The 21,509-nt window shown below is 40.9% G+C and overlaps 2 gene segments (V, D, J or C); both read right to left on the bottom strand.

Moving 5' to 3' along the window:
• LOC116516505 overlaps positions 1–21,509 on the bottom strand; it is a 100,651-nt gene that overhangs the window by 75,964 nt on the left and 3,178 nt on the right.
• Positions 1,884–2,687, bottom strand: LOC116516506. The segment is given in 2 exon segments: positions 1,884–2,524; positions 2,612–2,687. Coding segments are annotated over 2 exon segments (387 nt in total).

The following is a 21,509-nucleotide window of genomic DNA, read 5'->3' as shown; positions in this document are numbered from 1 at the left end:
CATTGTGCCATTGTCCAGAGTTCTTCACATTTTTAAGAAGCCTTTAAAAAAAACCAATAGTAAATACACGATTTGTTAACTATGATAAAAGGTTTAACTTATCTATGATGCTTGGTATCTTGTTCCTTATCTATATTTTTTTTTTGCAAGTTTGACTTCTGGATTTTATGTGTTTGTTTTCATCACATGTGAGGGCAAAATGATCAACAGAAGTTTGCAAAATGTGTTTAAGTAGATATTTTCAAACTTCCCTTATCTATGTTGAGACTGAAACAGGATCCAATGAATAACAATGTCCACCTGTTTTTAAGTCACATTTTTTAGATGTAAAGGCTGAAAATGTACAGCATTTTCTCTTTATCAATCTCTTCTTTGGGCCTTGAGCTATTGTTCAAATAAAGAAACATATTTGTAACTCAGGGTTGAAATAAGGGGTCCTTGGTGCTCTCTGAACTGGATTGTTTTCTTGTAGTTATTTCATTACCCAAACTAAGTAACAGAATCAGGTCCCCCCCTCCCCAAGCACTGATGATGATACTTAATATGGGTAATGAAGCATCTTCAAGAAAACCACAAAGCCCAGAAAGCACCAGGTAAAAAGGAAAAGGTTCCCGTTGCACATATGTGCTAGTCGTTCCTGACTCTAGGGGACGGTGCTCATCTCTGTTTCAAAGCCAAAGAGCCAGTGCTGTCCGAAGACATCTCAGTAGTAATGTGGCCAGCATGACTGAATTCCGAAGGCGCACGGAATGCTATTCCCTTCCCACCAAAGGTGGTCTCTATTTTTCTACTTGCATTTTTATGTGCTTTCGAACTACTAGGTTGGCAGAAGCTGGGACAAGTAACGGAAGATCACTCTGTTATGTGGTGCTAGGATTCAAACCATCGAACTGCTGACCTTTCTGATCGACAAGCTCAGCCTCTTAGGCACTGAACCACCACATCCTTCCTTGAAGCATCTTCAAGAAAACAACAAAGCATAGAAGCACCAAAGACACCTCATATATTCAAAACTATTTTGGGTGGAGGATTGCTGAGGTTATCACAAGGTTGTGATGTAACCAAGGAATTTCTGGGGGAGGAATTATTGATGAATTATTAATTTAATACTTGTTGTTCCTATATCTAAGGACCTGCCACAAAGAAGAGGAGGTCATCCTTGTTAGGTAAGCTCCCCGTTGGGAGAGCAAGTACGTTCAGCGAAGTGTTGTGAGAGTGTTGTTGGAGAACACACAAACCAGCATACAGAGACACTGCAGTTTAAGTAGGCTTTTACTTTTGTGGAAATAGAGATATCAGAGTCCATCAAACAGTCCGAGTCATACACGGATAAGACAGTCAGTCATCAATGTCTTTCAGTTAAGGGATAATCCAAATAACATAGTCCAGTATCATATAATCAGTCCGGTACACAAAGTTTGCTAACAGTTGCAAAACTTATAATAGCTCACGGCACTTTCTAACAGCCAGCTTCCACAACACTCAGATCAGATCAGCCCAGCATCTAACAAACAGAGAGCTAACAGTCATTATGACTCCCTCTTATGGCCGATTGAGGAAAACAGCAACCAATCACATTTTACAGTATGATTTAAAGAAACAAGTATAGCATTGCTATATGATTTATATATTGCCAACCCAACTGTTAGAATTATATTCCTAACAATCCTATTCTCCAAAACACTTGAAGACAAGATAAGAAGCAATGGGTAGAAACTAATCAAGGAGAGAACCAACCTAAAACTGAGGAGGAATTTCCTAACTGTGAGAACAATTAATCAGTGGAACAATTTGCCTCCAGAAGTTGTGAATGCCCCAACACTGGAGGCTTTTAAGAAGATGTTGGATAGCCATTTGTCCACAATGTTGTAAGTATAGGGGCTTCTGCATGTGCAGGGGGTTGGACTAGAAGACCTCCAAGGTCTCCTCCAATTCTATTATTCTGTTATTTTACTTATTCATTACATTTCTATGCCAGCCATCTCACTGATAACAGCGATTCTGGGCAGCTGATAATATGAGAAAATGTAAGAAAGGGCTAGAACTGAATTAGAAAATCAAACAGAAAAACTTTTAGTTGCTGGAGATAGCTCTGAAGCTGAAGAAAGAAAAACCCAAGGTGAGATTTTGCTTTTTAGAAGCTACCAGCTGTAGAGACGGGAGGTTTTTGTCTCACTTCTTCATTAGAAGATATCACTGTGAAACGTGCTGCTGTGCCAGATAGCACAGTAATAATCAGCCTCGTCTTCAGCCAGAACTCCAGAAACGGTTAAATAACCAGTATTGGTGGAGGTTTCTTTGGAACCAGAGAATCTAGAAGGAACTCCAGAACCTTGTCCCTTGTCAGAATCTGTCTGGAAGTGCAAGAGAAAACGTGGAGGACCTGAAGTCTTCTGCTGGTACCAACGTATCCTGTAGCTTCCAATACTGATGCCACTGTCCAAGGTGCAGGCGAGTTTCACTGTGTTTCCTGGGGACACTGAGGCTGACGGAGGTTGAGACACCAGACTTTGCGAAGTTGCTCCTAGAAGAAAACAAGAGAAAAGTTTCACAAGTGTTCCGATCATGAGTTGTGGTCCTTGGGGAGAAATTCCACGTAACATGATCTCACCTTTGCCCCACACTACCAAGAGACTAAGGAAAAGAGCCCAGGCCATATTGATGAAGTTTGGTGACCCAGAAGAACAGTAAATAGATCCACCATGGAGAGGATATTGTGTGTCCTTGTCTTTTATATCCATCTTGCTTGTTTTGGTGGAGAAGAAAAACTCCTCCTTCATGTTAATGAGATGCTACTTGAATGGCTCCTGAGATATTGTGGTTGAATGCTTCTCCCCCTAATTTGGTTGGCTGCTTGTCATTCTGGCTGCTTCTCTCTCTCTGGTGAAACATATATTTTTGATGTCTTGATCACTGAAGAACAATTATGGAATGCTTTGTTGTGTTAGAAGCATCACATATGAAGCATCACAACAAGCATAGAGACTAGTCCATGGATCAGACAATGAAGATGACTGCATCTCATTTGGGATTTGGATTTAGTCAACTGACGTGCGGTTGGAACATAGAAGGGAAGAGAAGAGTAGAATAGGATAGAATAGAATGAATAAGAATAGAACAGAATATAGAATAGAATAGAATGAATAAGAATAGAATAGAATAGAGTAGAATAGAATGAATAAGAATAGAATAGAATATAGAATAGAATAGAATGAATAAGAATAGAATGAAGAATAGAATAGAATGAATAAGAATAGAATATAGAATAGAATAGAATATAGAATAAAATAGAATATAGAATGGAATAGAATGAATAAGAATAATATAGAATATAGAATAGAATATCGAATAGAATGAATAAGAATAGAACAGAATATAGAATAGAATAGAATGAATAAGAATAGAATAGAATAGGGTAGAATAGAATGAATAAGAATAGAATAGAATATAAAATAGAATAGAATGAAGAAGAATTGAATATAGAATATAGAATAGAATATAGAATAGAATATAGAATGGAATAGAACGAATAAGAATAGAATAGAATATAAAATAGAATAGAATGAAGAAGAATTGAATATAGAATATAGAATAGAATATAGAATAGAATAGAATATAGAATGGAATAGAACGAATAAGAATAGAATAGAATGAATAAGAATAGAATGGAATAGAATATAAAATAGAATAGAATGAATAAGTATAGAATAGAATATAGAATAGAATAGTATGAATAAGAATATAATATAGAATAGAATGAATTAGAATAGAATAGAATAGAATGAATAAGAACAGAATAGAATAGAATAGAATTCTTTATTGGCCAAGTGTGATTGGACCAGTTGCAGGCGGTATGCCCTGGTACGGGCATACTGGTGCCTACCCGGAGCACCCGGTACTGTTCCGGTACAGTGCTCTGGAGGCCCCGCTGACCGCCTGAGCTCCTTACCTATGTTTGAACTCTTTGGCGCTTCCGGAGCCTTGCGGAGGCGTCACAAGAGGTAAGTATGCATGCATGTGCTCGCGCACTGTGCCCATTCATGTGGTGCACGCCTGGCCCCATTACAATGGAATCCAGAACCCATCACTGGATTGGACACAGAAGGAATTTGCCTTTGTGCGTATAATCTCAGTGTAGATAAGGAGAATAAAATACATTCATCAAGAATAAAAAGATACACCACTTAGGGATAGTCATAGCTTACTAATAGGCTATCACATCGTATTAGGAAACAAATAAAAACAATAGTTGTTAAACAGAGTGATTGCAATGGGGGAAAAACTGTCCTTATGTCTAGGTGTTCTGGTGTGCAGTGCTTTTTTTGTTTTCCAATTTTTAACATTGGAAGACTGCTGTCATGTCGCCCTAATTGTTCTCCTTCTAGTCCTCCTATGGATATGAAGCAGCAAACAGCTTATACAATACAATAGCAGAGCTGGAAGGGACCTTGGAGGTCTTCTAGTCCAACCCCCTGCCTAGGCAGGAAACCCTATACTATTCCAGACAAATGGCTATCCAACATCTTCTTAAAGACTTCAAGGGTTGGGGCATTCACAACTTCTGGAGTCCACTTCTGTTCCACTGATTAATTGTTCTCACTGTCAGGAAATTTCTCCTCAGTTCTAAGTTGCTTCTCTCCTTGATTAGTTTCCACCCATTCCTTCTTGTTCTACCCACAGGTGCCTTGGAGAATAGCTTGACTCCCTCTTCTTTGTGGCAACCCCTGGGATATCGGAAGACTGCTATCATGTCTCCCCTAGTCCTTCTTTTCATGAAACTAGACATACCCAGTTCCTGCAACCGATGTTCATATGTTTTAGTCTCCAGTCCTGTAATTATCTTTGTTGCTCTTCTCTGCACTCTTTCTAGAGTCTCCAGATCTTTTTGACATCGACCCAAACTGAATGCAGTTTCTTGAAAGCTTGGTTCACATCTCCATCTGATGGTTCTGAATAGTATTACATGCTAATCTCAATTTTTTTCCTGCGGTGGAGAGATCCTGAAGATGGCAGCAGAACCAAAGAGATGCCAAGCACAGTTTTCATCTTTGGTTTTCCCCCCAAATAAAACAGAGAATTAAAAATGGCAAGGATTTTTTTTTTAAAAAAAGGCTCACAGCTACTAATGGAGCTCAGACGTGAAGGCTATTTCTAATGCTCCCAAGCCACTTAGGAAGAAAAACGGAAGTGAAAAAGTCTTCTGCTACCCAGATACTAAAAATAGTCCCTGGGGAATAAACACCTTTGGCTTAGCAGAAGACAAACAGAAAAATCTTTTTAAAGGAAAAAACCCATCAATAAACATCTGTGACTATATATAGCCCGAAGTGGAAATCATGAAATGAACATTTGTGAATATATAGCTAATCTGACCACCTTATCAATACAATTTTTTAAAAAAATAAAGGATAAAGGTAAAGGTTCCCCTCACACATATGTGCTAGTTGTTCCCAACTCTAGGGGCCAGTGCACATCTCCATTTCAAAGATGGAGAACAGTGTTGTCCGAAGACGTCTCTGTGGTCAAGTGGCTGGCATAACCAAATGCTGAAGGTGTACAGAACGCTGTTACCTTCCCACCAAATCTTTCTGATTGACAAGCTCAGCATCTTAGCCACTGAGCCACCACGTCCCTCAAATAAAGGATATTACTATCGAATTGTATAGTATCGTACAAAGATATTCGTAGGTAAAGGATGGATTTCTTGGGAGCCTGTGCAAGTGTGTCCTATAAAATGATTTTGATAAACTGGACAGTATTCGGTAATAAAAAAGGTCTGATTTTTCTCATTATTGAATTGCAGAAAATTGAGTAGGCTGACCAAATTCTTCAAGGAATCCATCCATCCATCCATCCATCCATCCATCCATCCATCCATCCATCCATCCATCCATCCATCCTTCTTCTTCTTCTTCTTCTTCTTCTTCTTCTTCTTCTTCTTCTTCTTCTTCTTCTTCTTCTTCTTCATCATCATCATCATCATCATCATCATCACCTCTCTCTGTCTCTGTGTTTCACTCTCATCTTCCATCATTTATCAACCTATCAACCTATCTACCTATGAAACAGCTTCCTCTACATATTGAAATTAAAATATTAAATAATTTGAAAGCTGGCATTGCAGGACAGACCTACCTACCTTCCTTCCTTCCTTCCCTCCCTCCCTCCCTCCCTCCCTCCCTCCCTCCCTCCCTCCCTTCTTTCTTTCTTTCTTTCTTTCTTTCTTTCTTTCTTTCTTTCTTTCTTTCTTCAATGAAAGGAACAGAAAACAACAGGATCACAGCAGTGTGAAATTATGAACTCCCCTGAGATACATGAGATTTTCCTAAGTGAACTATAACTACTGTGAAACCACATAACTTTTGAAGCTGAGCTTTTTTGAAGCTGAACGTTTGAAGCTTAAACCACAGGAAACACCAAGCCATTCTCTAAGGACAGCAAAACCCATGAGTCTCACACTGCCTTGTTTCAAGGGAGTAGATTTACCATCACCTTTGGCTCTTCTTCTTCTTGATTTGGAGGTTTTTGTCTCAGTTCCTCATAGGCTTGTATCACTGTGGAACGCACTGCTAGGACCATACCACACACCACAGTAATAAACAGCCTCGTCTCCTGGCTGGACATCCCTGATGGTCAAATACCATTTATTTTGGCTGCTTTCCTTGGAGGCAGAGAAGCGGCTGAGATCACCAGAGCCGGCAGTTGCACTGCTGTAGTAAAAATAAAGGAATGTGGGAGGACCTCCTTCTTTCTGTCGATACCATGATTGGTCATAAGATGTTACTTGTCCACTGCTCAGGGAACAAGAGAGTTTGACCGTCTGTCCTTGGGAAGGTGACATGGAGGATTCCTGAATCACTGTAGGATTGGAACTGCATCCTGGGAAAAGAATAATGGTCTAAGTTTGTGTTCTTGGGGTCCTTACTTGGGAAGGTTCTTGTACTGGGTGGTCTTTCACTCACCTGTGCACCAGAGCCCCAGAAGGACAATGAGAGATGCTCCCAACATGTTGTAGACCTTCTTGGGCTTCTGGTGATTGGGATCCTATGTTAACGCAAGTACCTTTTATTGGGGGGCTTCTTACATCAACCTTGTTTTTTCCCCAAGGCTTATTTGCATGGTTTGCTCCTCCTCCTCCTTTCCTGACTTCTCATTGGTTCATGTGTCCCAATCGAGGGGCCCCTTCGTGCAGGCGATGCTTACTTATTTTCTTGCATGAAGGTGTCTCCTGAAAGTTAGTAGAGGATTTTGGTTTCTTATTGCCCTAGGAGAGGATTAGCTTGGATCCTGTTTTCTACACCTGGCATGGAGGCAAGGTGGGTGGTTTGGGCCAGTCACTACCCTCAACTCTTCCTTGGTATCTAAGAAAAAAACCATCCTGGAAGAAGAGAGTGGCAAGCAGTTCTCCCTCTCCTCAATTTATTCAGGGTCAGCTAGATTCAGCCTTTCTGTTATTTCATCTATTAGTCACAGGGACGGTGGGATAAAACGCTGCTGCCATTCCTGCCTCTAACTGTGATGTTGGGAAATCATTGATTTCAAGGGCTAAGGAGTTGCTCCAAGTCAAATCCAGCCTTTGAATCACAAGAAACTTTTGCTCCTCTTACACAGAGACTTAGAGAATCGGTTTTGTTTAGACGCCATCAGATTTGACTATAGCATTGCTTTATCTTCACCACATTGGAGTGTGTGTGTGTGTGTTTGCATGGGTAGATGTGAGTATGTGTGTCAAAGAGAGTGAGAGAGTAAGAGAGTGCCAGCGAGAGAGTGAGTGAGAGAGACACACACAAAGAGAGAGAGAGAGAGACAGACAGACAGAGGGACAGAGTCAGAGAGAAAGTGAGAGAAAGACAGAGAGAGTCAGAGAGAGTGAGGGACACACACATACACAGACACACAGGATAAATGGATGGACAGACAGAAGATATATATGATTATTTGAGAATCCACAGATTGGAATGAATTTCATTGTAGTGTGATGAGCAAAACACATTAGAATCACTTGTTTTTTATCCTTTTTAAAGGATGAATCAGCGTGTCTTGTGTAATCCAAATCTCATTGTAGAATTGTGATGAGCAAAGCAGATTAGGATAACTTGTTAATGACTGTTAAAACATATTTTAGAACTTCCTTTAGGGTTTTCCTCACAGCCTTCGGACTCTGCGACTCCTCCTCCTCTTTGTAGTAGAGAAAAAGGAAAGAAAAAGGGAAGAGGCGTAGCGTCGAGTCACAGGAAGAACGAACGCCCTCTACTATGAGGGAGAAGAACTGTGTGCCTCACCTACCTCATGATTTTTTAGGCATTTAACCCTCGCTTAACTCTGCTCGAGCGATCATAAAACTCCGTAGAAGTCAAAATGGCTTGTTTTTTGCTCATTTTTGCCCTCCCCCAACCCCTGGGGAACTGTAACAGCCTCCTAAAAGCTATGCATGCCCTTTTCTGGAAAAAACAAGCCCATTTTCGTAAAAAACGGGCCATTTTGGGGAGGTCTGCCGAGCCCAAAAACTTTAAAAAAAAATTTGCCTCTTCAAAATCTTGGTGCGTCTTATACTCTGAAAAATGTGGTAGTTATTTTCAAAGGGAAGGAGAGTTTTTGTCTCACTTCTCCATCACCTGGCATGGACGCAAGGTGGGTGGTTTGGACCAGTCTCTACCCTCAAATCTTCCTTGGCATCTAAGAAAAAACCATCCTGGAAGAAGAGAGTGGCAAGCAGTTCTCCCTCTCCTCAATTTATTCAGGGTCAGCTACATTCAGCCTTTCTGTTATTTCATCTATTGGTCACAGGGACGGTGGGATAAAACGCTGCTGCCATTCCTGCTTCTAACAGTGATGTTGGGAAATCCTTGTTTTCAAGGGTTAAGGAGTTGTTTCCAAGTCACATCCAGCTTTTGAATCACGAGAAACTTTTGCTCCTCTTACACAGAGACTTAGAGAATCGGTTTTGTTTAGACGCCATCAGATTTGACTAAAGCATTGCTTTATCTTCACCACATTGGAGTGTGTCTGTGTTTGCATGGGCAGATTTGATTGTGTGTGTCAGAGAGTGAGAGAGCGAGAGAGAGCCAGCGAGCGAGCAAGTAAGAGAGAGGGACATACACGGAGAGAGCCAGATAGATACACAGACAGACAGACACACACCCACACACAGAAAGAGAGACAGAGAGAAAGTGAGAGAGACACAGAGAGAGAGTCAGAGACAGTGAAAGAAACACACAAACACAAACACACACAAACAGGATAAATGGATGGACAGACAGAAGATAAATATGATTATTTGAGAATCCACAGATTGGAATGAATTTCATTGTAGAGTTATGATGAGCAAAACAGATTAGAATCACTTTTGTTTTTTATCCTTTTTAAAGAATGGAAGCAAGTTTGTGGCATTCATTATTCACTCAACTTATCCTTGGGATGTTGTTAGGTAAGCTCCCCATTGGGAGAGCAAGTACATTCAGAGAAGCATTGTTGGAGAACACACAAACCAGCATACAGAGACACTGCAGTTTAAATAGGCTTTTACTTTTGTGGAAATAGAGGTATCAGAGTCCATCAAACAGTCCAAGTCATACACGGATAAGACAGTCAGTCATCAATGTCTTTCAGTTAAGGGATAATCCAAATAACATAATCCAGTATCATATAATCAGTTCAGCTCATGGCACTTCCAGCTTCCAAAAACACTCAGATCAGATCAGACCAGCATCTAACAAATAGAGAGCTAACAGTCATTATGACTCCCTCTTATGGCCGATTGAGGAATACAGCAACCAATCACATTTTGCAGTATGATTTAAAGAAACAAGTATAGCATTGCTATATGATTTATATATTGCCAACCCAACCGTTAGAATTATATTCCTAACAATCCTATTCTCCAAAACAAAACAAGAAGCAATGGGTGGAAACTAATCAAGGAGAGAACCAACCTAGAACTAAGGAGGAATTTCCTAACCGTGAGAACAATTAATCAGTGGAACAGTTTGCCTCCTGAAGTTGTGAATGCCCCAACACTGGAGGCTTTTAAGAAAAAGTTGGATAGCCATTTGTCCACAATGTTGTAAGTATAGGGGCTTCTGCATGAGCAGGGGGTTGGACTAGAAGACCTCCAAGGTCTCCTCCAATTCTATTATCCTGTTATTTTACTTATTCATTCCATTTCTATGCCAGCCATCTCACTGATAACAGCGATTCTGGGCAGCTGATAATATGGGAAAATGTAAGAAAGGGCTAGAACTGAATTAGAAAATCAAACAGAAAAACTTTTAGTTGCTGGAGATAGGTCTGAAGCTGAAGAAAGAAAAACCCAAGGTGAGATTTTGCTTTTTAGAAGCTACCAGCTGTAGAGACGGGAGGTTTTTGTCTCACTTCTTCATTAGAAGATATCACTGTGGAACTTATCGTTGTGCCAGATAGCACAGTAATAATCAGCCTCGTCTTCAGCCAGAACTCCAGAAACGGTTAAATAACCAATATTGGTGGAGGTTTCTTTGGAACCAGAGAATCTAGAAGGAACTCCAGAACCTTGTCCCTTGTCAGAATCTGTGCAGAAGTGCAAGAGAAAACGTGGAGGACTTGAAGTCTTCTGCTGGGACCAACGTATCCTGTAGCTTCCAATACTGATGCCACTGTCCAAGGTGCAGGCGAGTTTCACCGTGTTTCCTGGGGACACTGAGGCTGACGGAGGTTGAGACATCACACTTGGTGAGGTTGACGTTGGAAAAATAAATAGAGAAAATTGTTGACCGTGAGTTGCAGTGTCTCTGGGCAGATGAGCATGAAGACGAGGACTAGGGGTGACATGATAGCATTCTTCCAGTACTTAAGGGACCGTCATGGAGAAGAGAGTGCCAGTCTATTTTCCAAAGCACCTGAGGGAGGAGAAGCAGCAATGGATGGAAGCTGGTCAAAGAGATATTCAATCTAGAAGTAAGGAGAAATTTCCTATCGGTGAGAACAATGAATCATCCTCATGAATGGCTTGCCTCCATAAGTTGTGAATGCTCCATCACTGGAGGTTTTCAAGAAATGATTGCACAGCCAGTTGTCCAGAATGACATAGGATCTCCTGCTTGAGCAGGGAGTTGGACTAGAAGACATCCAAGGTCACTTCCAACTCTCTTATTCTGTACTTGGACCTCACCTGTGCCCCACAATACCAAGAAGCTCAGAAATGAAGCCCAGAACATGATGGTGATGTAGTCGGGTGGCCCAAATGGAGACAAGAAACCAAAAAGATTCACACTGGAGAATATCTTGCATGTTGTTGTCCTTTATACCTTGCTTGCATGAGGTGGTGGAGACTTTCAGCTCCTCCTCTATGCCAATCAGGTGCTGCTTGAATTCTCTTCAGATGCTTAAAGGCAGAATTTTGGGTTGAACGCTCCTCACACTTGTGGTGACTCTCAGGGTATCTGCTGTCAGCATTGTCGAGGTTTTATTTCCTTGATTAGTTCTCAACTGCTTTGTTTCCCCTGAAGGAACTGGACCAGAACTGGCAAGACAATGATTTGCCATGAAGAACGGAGGTTCCCCCAGCTGCTAGAGGTCTGCCGACTTCTGCTGAGTAGGAGGTTCTTATCTAATCTTCCCTACTGTCTAATCAGTGCTGAATCTGACCTGATCACCATCTCGTCTCTCTCTGTTCTCTGACCGGGGCTTCCCAAGAGCATGAAGCAAATCCTTGTCCCGACAAAAAAACCCTTTTATGAATTGACTATGAATTCTGCTCATTCCCATCCAGCAAAGTCTTTCAAGTGAGGATTTACAGTCACAGACCTTATCTGGCTTGGAGAGCTGCTAGGGTGTTTTTGCCCTCCTGAGGCTCTGGAGGTATTTCCTCAGCCTCTGGGAGAGCAAAAATGGCCTCTCCTGGGCTCTGGAGGCTGGAAACAGACCAATTTCTGGACTTCCGGTATTTCCGGTAGGCTCATCTTTCCCTCTCCCAGAGCCTCCGGGTGGGCCCTGCACTTACCTGGCATGATGAATGGGCTGCATGGACACTCCTGGGAGGGGTGGAGTGGGGTGTGAAGGGTCAGCCGGTCCTTGTAACTACTGGTTCAATGAACCAGATTAAAATTAACATCCGGTTCGCCCAAACTGGTCCGAACCGGTTGAATCCCAACCTGGTTGAGAGAGAGAAGATCTTGAATGGGCTTCAAGGGTTTACTCAGAAGCAACAGGCCATAAAAATGAGAAGGAGACAAATTGAGTTAGAGTCGGAGATATGGAAAAATCTACAATTATCCTTAAAGGGTAAAATAGCCACAATTAATATTAATATATTACCAAGATTGCTGTTTTTATTTCAAACGATGCCGATAAAGTTAGAGAAAAAATATTTTGAAACTCTTAATAAAATAATAGCGAAATTAGCACAAGACAGACAAGAATTAACATAAAAATGCTGCAAGATTACAAGAATTAGAGGAGGGTTCGGATTCCGAAACTGGAAAATATATTATGAAACAGCGGCACTGTCATCGATGAAAAACTGGATTACCTTGAGGAAAACATGGTTATTGACATTGGAGGGACATGATGTGCAACTAGGTTGGCATGCGTTTTTGTGGTATGGGAAAACAAGATACATACCATATTTTTCGGAGTATAAGACGCACCTTTTTCCCTCAAAAAAGAGGGTGAAAATCTGGGTGCGTCTTATACACTGAATACAGCATTTTTTGCCTCCTGAAACCCCGCCCCCTTTGCAAAAATGACCATGCATCGCCTTTAGGAGGCTTCCAGAGTGCTGCTGGGGGCTGGGGAGGGCAAGAATGAGTGAAAAATGGGTTGTTTTTGGCTCATCTTTGCCCTCCCCCCAGCCCCTGGAGTACTCTACAAGCCCCCTAAAAGCGATGCATGCCATTTTTTGGAAAAAACAAGCCCGTTTTCATGAAAAACTGGCCATTTTGGGGAGGTCCGCAGAGCGCAAATATTTTTTAAAAAAGAATTGCCTCTTCAAAATCTTGGTGCGTCTTATACTCTGAAAAATACTGTAGTTATTTTCAAAGGGAAGGAGAGTTTTTGTCTCATTTCTCCATCAGAAGATATCACTGTGAAACGTGCTGCTGTACCAGATAGCACAGTAATAATCAGCCTCGTCTTCAGCCAGAACTCCAGAAATGGTTAAATAACCACTATTGGTGGAGGTTTCTTTGGAACCAGAGAATCTAGAAGGGACTCCAGAACCTTGTCCCTTGTCAGAATCTGTGTGGAAGTGCAAGAGAAAACGTGGAGAGCTCAGAGGCTTCTGCTGGTACCAGTATATCCTGTAGCTTCCAATACTGATGCTACTGCCCAAGGTGCAGGCGAGTTTCACCGTGTTTCCTGGGGACACTGAGGCTGATGGAGGTTGAGACACCAGACTTTGCGAAGTTGCTCCTAGAAGAAAACAAGAGAAAAGTTTCACAAGCGTTCCGATCATGAGTTGTGGTCCTTGGGGAGAAATTCCACGTAACATGATCTCACCTTCGCCCCACACTACTAAGAGGCTAAGGACAAGAGCCCAGGACATATTGATGAAGTTTGGTGACCCAGAAGAACAGTAAATAGATCCACCATGGAGAGGATATTCTGCGTCCTTGTCTTTTATATCCGTCTTGCTTGTTTTGGTGGAGAAGTAAAACTCCTCCTTCATGTTAATGAGATGCTACTTGAATGGCTCCTGAGATATTGAGGTTGAATGCTTCTCCCCCGAATTTGGTTGGCTGCTTCTCATTCTGGCTGCTTCTCTCTCTCTAGTGAGACATATTTTTGATGTCTTGATCACTGAAGAGCAATTATGGAATGCTTTGTTGTGTTAGGAGGGACTGAAGCATCACAACAAGCATAGAGACAAGTCTATGGATCAGACAATGAAGATGATTGCATCTCATTTGGGATTTGGATTTAGTCAACTGATGTGGGGTTGGAACATAGAAGAGAAGAGTAGAGTAGAGTAGAATAGAGTAGAATTGAATAGAATAGAATAGAACGAATAAGAATAGAATAGAATATAGAAATGAATGAATAAGAATAGAATAGAACAGAATAGAATTCTTTATTGGCCAAGTGTGATTGGACCAGTTGCAGGCGGTATGCCCTGGTACGGGCGTTCCGGTGCCTTCCCGGAGCACCGGGTACTGTTCCGGTACGGAGCTCTGGAGGGCCCGCTGACCCACCCGATATTTGAACTCTTTGGCGCTTCCGCGCACAGAGCACACAACACCTGTGCAATGCTCCGGCGAGCAGCTGGAGCCTCCCGGAGGCGTCGCAAGAGGTAAGTATGCATGGACGCACTCGCGCACTGTGCCCGTTCATGTGGTGCATGCCGGGCCCCATTACAATGGGATCCAGAACCCACCACTGGATTGGACACAGAAGGAATTTGTCTTTGTGCGTTTAATCTCAGTGTACATAAGCAGAATAAAATACATTCATCAAGAATAAAAAGATACACCACTTAGGGATAGTCATAGCTTACTAATAGGCTATCACATCGTATTAGGAAACAAATAAAAACAATAGAAATTGAAAGATAGAAGGAACATGGTTATAGTCATAAGTGGAAAGAGATAAATACTAGTAAGGAAGAAAAGAATAATAGTAACACAGTCTTAGTAAATTATTTGACAGTATTGTGGAAATTAGTTGTTAAGCAGAGTGATTGCAATGGGGGAAAAACTGTCCTTATGTCTAGGTGTTCTGGTGTTCAGTGCTTTTTTATTTTTAGCAACGCTGTTAACAGCGAACATTGACGCTTAGCTCCCAGATTAGTTTCCATCCGTTGCTTTTTGTTCTGCTTTCAGGTGCTTTGAAGAATAGGCTGACTCCTTCTTCTTCGTAGTAGCCCCCAAGATATTGGAAGACGGCTGTCATGTCACCCTAATCGTTCTCCTTCTAGTTCTCCTATGGATATGAAGCAGCAAACAGTTTATACAATACAATAGCAGAGTTGGAAGGGACCTTGGAGGTCTTCTAGTCCAACCCCCTGCCTAGGCAGGAAACCCTATACAATTTCAGACAAATGGTTATCCAACATCTTCTTTAAAACTTCCAGGGTGGGGGCATTCACAACTTCTGGAGTCAACTTCTGTTCCACTAATTGTTCTCACTGTCAGGAAATTTCTCCTCAGTTCTAAGTTGCTTCTCTCCTTGATTAGTTTCCACCCATTGCTTCTTGTTTTACACTCAAGTGCTTTGGAGAATACCTTGACTCCCTCTTCTTTGTGGCAGCCACTGAGATATTCGAACACTGCTATCATGTCTCCCCTAGTCCTTCTTTTCAGTAAACTAGACATACCTAGGTAATGCAATTGATCTTCATATGTTTTAGTCTCCAGTCCCCTAATCATCTTTGTTGCTCTTCTCTGCGCTCTTTCTAGAGTCTCCACATCTTTTTGACATTGTGGCGACCAAAACTGAATGCAGTTTCTTGAAAGCTTGGTTCACATCTCCATCTGATGGTTCTGAATAGTATTACATGCTCATCTCAATATTTTTCCTGTGGTGGAGAGATCCTGAAGATGGCAGCAGAACCAAAGAGATGCCAAGGAGAGTTTACATCTTTGGTCTTCCCCGAAATAAAACAGAGGATTACAAATGGCAAGGATTTTTTTTTTTAAAAAAAGGCTCACAGCTGCTAGTGGAGCTCAGAAGTGAAGGCTATTTCTAATGGTCATAAGCCACTTAGGAAGAAAAACGGAAGTGAAAAAGTCTTCTGGTACCCAGATACTAAAAATAGTCCCTGGGGAATAAACGCCTTTGGCTTAGCAGAAGACAAACAGAAAAGATCTTTTTAAAGGAAAAAACCCATCAAATAAACATTTTTAGAGTATATATAGTCCAAAGTTGAAATCATGAAATGAACATTTGTGAATATATATAGCCAATCTGCCCACCTTATCAATACAATTTTTCAAAAAAATAAAGGATAAAGGTAAAGGTTCCGCTCGCACAAATGTGCTAGTCGTTCCCAACTCTAGGGGGCAGTGCACATCTCCATTTCAAAGATGAAGAGCCAGCGTTGTCCGAAGAGGTCTCCGTGGTCATATGGCTGGCATAACCAAATGCTGAAGGTGTACAGAATGCTGTTACCTTCCCACCAAATCTTTCAGATTGACAAGCTCAGCACCTTAGTCACTGAGCCACCACGTCCCTCAAATAAAGGATATTACTATCGAATTGTATAGTATCGTACAAAGATATTCATAGCCAAAGATGGATTTCTTGGGAGCCTGTGCAGGTGTGTCCTATAAAATGATTTTGATAAACTGGACAGTATTTGGTAATAAAAAAGGTCTGATTTTTCTCATTTTGGAATTGCAGAAAATTGAGTAGGCTGACCAAATTCTTCAAGGAATCCATCCATCCATCCATCCATCCATCCATCCATCCATCCATCCATCCATCCATCCTCTGTATCTCTGTCTCTCTCTGTCTCTCTCTTGCTCTCATCCATCCAACCATTCATCATCATCATCATCATCATCATCATCGTCATCGTCATCATCATCTCTCTGTCTCTGTGTTTCACTCTCATCTTCCATCATTTATCAACCTATCAACCTCTCTACCTACGAAACAGCTTCCTCTGCATATTGAAATTAAAATATTAAATAATTTGAAAGCTGGCATTGCAGGACAGACCTTCCTTCCTTCCTTCCTTCCTTCCTTCCTTCCTTCCTTCCTTCCTTCCTTCCTTCCTCCCTCCCTCCCTCCCTCCCTCCCTCCCTCCCTCCCTCCCTCCCTCCCTCCCTCCTTTCTTTCTTTCTTTCTTTCTTTCTTTCTTTCTTTCTTTCTTTCTTTCTTTCTTTCTTCAATGAAAGGAACAGAAAACAACAGGATCACAGCAGTGTGAAATTATGAACTCCCCAGAGATACATGGGATTTTCCTAAGTGTCTACTACTGTGAAACCACATAACTTTTGAAGCTGAGCTTTTTTGAAGCTGAACGTTTGAAGCTGAAACCACAGGAAAACACCAAGCCATTCTCTAAGGACAGCAAAATCCATGAGTTTTTACGCTGCGTTGTTTCAAGGGAGTAGATTTACCATCACCTTTGGCTCCACAGCATTTCCACCTGTGGAGCATTTTGGGAAACTCAGATTGGGAGAGTGCCACCTTCCCTTTTAACCCCCTGGAATCTGGGCTCCCCCCACTCCGTTCTGCATCTATTAGTCACAGGGACGGTGGGAAAAAAGGCTGTTGCCATTCCTGCTTCTAACTGTGATGTTGGGAAATCATTGTTTTCAAGGGTTAAGGAGTTGCTCCAAGTCAAATCCAGCCTTTGAATCACGAGAAACTTTTGCTTCTCTTACACAGAGACTTAGAGAATTGGTTTTGTTTAGACGCCATCAGATTTGACTATAGCATTGCTTTATCTTCACCAAATTGAAGTGTTCTCTGTGTTTGCATAGGCAGATGTGAGTGTGTGTGTCAGAGAGAGTGAGAGAGTGAGAGAGAGCCAGCGAGAGAGTGAGCGAGAGAGAGACACAAAAAGAGAGACAGATAGAGACAGAGAGAGAGACAGACACACACAGAGAGACAGACAGACAGAGAGACAGAGTCAGAGAGAAAGTGAGAGAAAGAGAGAGAGTCAGAGAGAGTGAGGGACACACACACAAACACACACACACACACAGACACAGACACAGACACACACAAACAGACACACATACACAATAAATGGATAGACAGAAATAAGATGTATATGATTATTTGAGAATCCACAGATTGGAATAAATTTCATTGTAGAGTTGTGATGAGCAAAAGAGATTAGAATCACTTGTTTTTTATCCTTTTTAAAGAACGAATCAACGTGTCTTGTGCAATCCAAATCTCATTGTAGAATAGTGATGAGCAAAACAGATTAGGATAACTTGTTAATGACTGTTAAAACATATTTTAGAACTTCCTTTAGGGTTTTTCTCACAGCCTTATGACTCTGCGAGTGCTCCTCCTTGTAGTAGAGGTTTTTGTCTCAGTTCCTCATAGGCTTGTATCACTGTGGAACACATTACTAGCACCATACCACACACCACAGTAATAATCAGCCTCGTCTCCTGGCTGGACATCCCGGATGGTCAAATACCATTTATTTTGGCTGCTTTCCTTGGAGGCAGAGAAGCGGCTGAGATCACCAGAGCCGGCACTTGCACTGCTGTAGTAATAATAAAGGAATGTGGGAGGACCTCCTTCTTTCTGTCGATACCATGATTGGGGATAAGATGTTACTTCTCCACTGCTCAGGGAACAAGAGAGTTTGACCGTCTGTCCTAGGGAAGGTGACATGGAGGATTCCTGAATCACTGTAGGATTGGAACTGCATCCTGGGAAAAGAATAATGGTCTAAGTTTGTGTTCTTGGGGTCCTTACTTGGGAAGGTTCTTGTAGTGGGTGGTCTTTCACTCACCTGTGCACCAGATCCCCAGAAGGACAATGAGAGACGCTCCCAACATGTTGTAGTCCTTCTTGGGCTTCTGGTGATTGAGATCCTGTGTTAACGCAGGTACCTTTTATTGGGGGGCTTCTTACATCAACCCTGTTTTTCCCCCAGGACTTATTTGCATGGTTTGCTCCTCCTCCTCCTTTCCTGACTTCTCATTGGTTCATGTGTCCCAATCGAGGGGCCCCTTCGTGCAGGCGATGCTTACTTATTTTCTTGCATGAAGGTGTCTCCTGAAAGTTAATAGAGGATTTTGGTTTGTTATTGCCCTAGGAGTGGATTAGCTTGGATCCTGTTTTCTACACCTGGCATGAATGCAAAGTGGGTGGTTTGGGCCAGTCACTACCCTCAACTCTTCCTTGGCATCTAAGAAAAAAACCATCCTGGAAGAAGAGAGTGGCAAGCAGTTTTCCCTCTCTTCAATTTATTCAGGGTCAGCTACATTCAGCCTTTCTGTTATTTCGTCTATTAGTCACAGGGACGGTGGGATAAATTGCTGCTGCCATTCCTGCCTCTAACTGTGATGTTGGGAAATCATTGTGTTCTTTTTTTAAAAAAGTTTTTATTGTGTTTATTAATGAAGAACACACACACACAAGAATCATCTTTCATTACATCTTGCAAAAAGCGTATCCATTTGTTACAGGTACATTTCGTGCGTTTCTTCCACAATCCCATATATTTCATACAGTTTAAATTGTACATTTTAGAGTTTATATATTTTGCTGTCACTATACCACCATTTTCATTTAATAAGATTTTAGGGACACAGCCACCTACTGGCATTATTTCTTTTTTCCAGTCTCAATAAATCTGCCGTAACTTTACCCACGCTTCTGTCCATTTTATTTTTACTAGTAAAACACACCTGCTTGTATTATTAAATATTATCCATTAACATTTCTTTGTTATTTTTTTTTAATTAAATTTTTTATTTTATTTTGTTACTTAAAGGACACATGCCCACGCCAGTGGGGGAAAAAAAAATCAAAACACAGAGAAGACAAAAAGAACAAAAAACAGGGCAGGAAAAAAAAGGAAAAACAAAAGAAAAAACAAAAACAAAACACAGGTATATATTATAAAAAAGTATATCAGCTGGTTACAACATGTTTTGGTGCATCTCTTCCATTAATTCATATTAATTCAAATATCTTAAATGTTTACCATATTGACATCATTATACCTCCACTTTTAGTTGACTACAGTTATTTAAACATCCTTCATCCTTAACTATGCCAAAGATTTAATCCATAACCACATTCTAGCATTTCATTTACTTGTTTGTAAAATCCTCTATTAACAACAAATCCTCATATCCTGTTTTAGCTGAACATCCATAATATTTAATAGCAAAAATTCCATCTTCCATGCAGTATAGTTTATTATCATTCTCCCTTCTTTATGTAATTATATCGTATATCGTAACATTTTCCCCATATTAGTTAACATTTAACTGTACATAGTTTTATTTATTTTTTAATAGTGATAATTATTGTGATTAATAACCTTTGTATGTGGTCCAAAAATATTTCCAACCTTCCCTTCTCATATCCAATTATTATTTATCATATCAACTCCACATTATATACATTACTATCAATATCAATTATTATTCAGCTAAGTCTATTACAAATAAAAGTAATTAGGTTTAGCTAATTTTGAATTGTATTCTTCCATCTATCAGCCTGTGTCTCTCCAATATCCTATTGCCATTTGTGGAACAAGTTCACCAAACGTCTTTATAAGCAAGTCCAAACAAGAATATTTTCGCACCTTTTTGCTTAAGATGCCTCTGATATAATATTGTTGTCCTACGCTTGTTGCACTTTTCAGCTTGTCTTTAATTCTCAGTGGTGGTATCGGAAATTCTGCAAATGATGTTTCGTAAAGTATAAATTCTTTAATGCTTCTCATTCCTCCTGCACTCTGTCTTTTGAAATAAATCTTCTGTATGGCTGCCCCCCTTTCAAACGTTGCATCTCTTTCTCCCTCCGAAGTAAACCAGATGCCCGGCGTGTCAGCAAGTTAAGAATCTTTAAACCAGATGCCCCGAGTGACAGCAAATTGAGAAACTTCATTTCTGACAATCTTCGTTTGTATTTCAGGAACATTCAAATATTCAACATTCTCACTTTTTTCTTCATATTTTGATGTTAAAAACAATAAATAATCCAGCTTTTTTTCAAATCTATCATATGTGTCAGACAACTTTTGAAACGTGGAGAAAATCATTTGACATGAATCATTTGAAGCTTGTATAGACGCCATGTTTATGAGGCAGCAAATATTTCTTCCTTTAGAGGCTTTAAGGTCTTTGCAAGTAAAAACAAGGCTGTGCAATCTTATCTGATCTTAGACCAACAAAGCCAAGCAATAAAAGTGTCAAATTGTAAGGAGCCAAATTATAGTAAATTGGTTTACAGCCCACTTAAAGAAAGTCAGAGGAGATGTTGGAGTAATCTTTCCTTTACCCATGTACGTAGCGTTTAAAACATTGAAGAAATAGGGTAACCACCGACCATAAACCCATACAAAAAAACCAATTCGCCGCTAGATTCTTCTGTTCTTTGGTTTCAATTAGCTTAAATTTTTATGCGGACCGTATCTCTTTGAGTAATAAATCAGCTTACCAGTTGAAAACACTCACACCATTCTTAGGGGCAACCTGCAGTTTCGATTAGCTTACAGCTAATCCAGAAGGAACTGGCAAAGGAGGTTAAATTCCAAGCCCCCCAGAGACTTTGCGAACGTCTCTGTGGTCACTGGATCTCCTCCAACCTTTCACTGTCTCTCCGGGACAGCTTGGGTCCGAAACGGACTGTACAATTTCCTTCAGAATAGGGGAATTTCAGGAATAGCCTGAAACTCCGTCTTCTCACTGCTAAGCCCCGCCTTCTTCCCGGAAATCATTGTTTTCAAGGGCTAAGGAGTTGCTCCAAGTCACATCCAGCCTTTGAATCACGAGAAACCTTTGCCCCTCTTACACAGAGACTTAGAGAATCGGTTTTGTTTAGACGCCATCAGATTTGACTATAGCATTGCTTTATCTTCACCACATTGGAGTGTGTGTGTGTTT

This window comes from Thamnophis elegans, chromosome 13, assembly GCF_009769535.1.
Source record: "Thamnophis elegans isolate rThaEle1 chromosome 13, rThaEle1.pri, whole genome shotgun sequence".
NCBI lineage: Eukaryota > Metazoa > Chordata > Lepidosauria > Squamata > Colubridae > Thamnophis > Thamnophis elegans.
The sequence above is the reverse complement of the archived record's forward strand: the minus strand, read 5'-3'. Positions and strand labels throughout refer to the sequence as shown.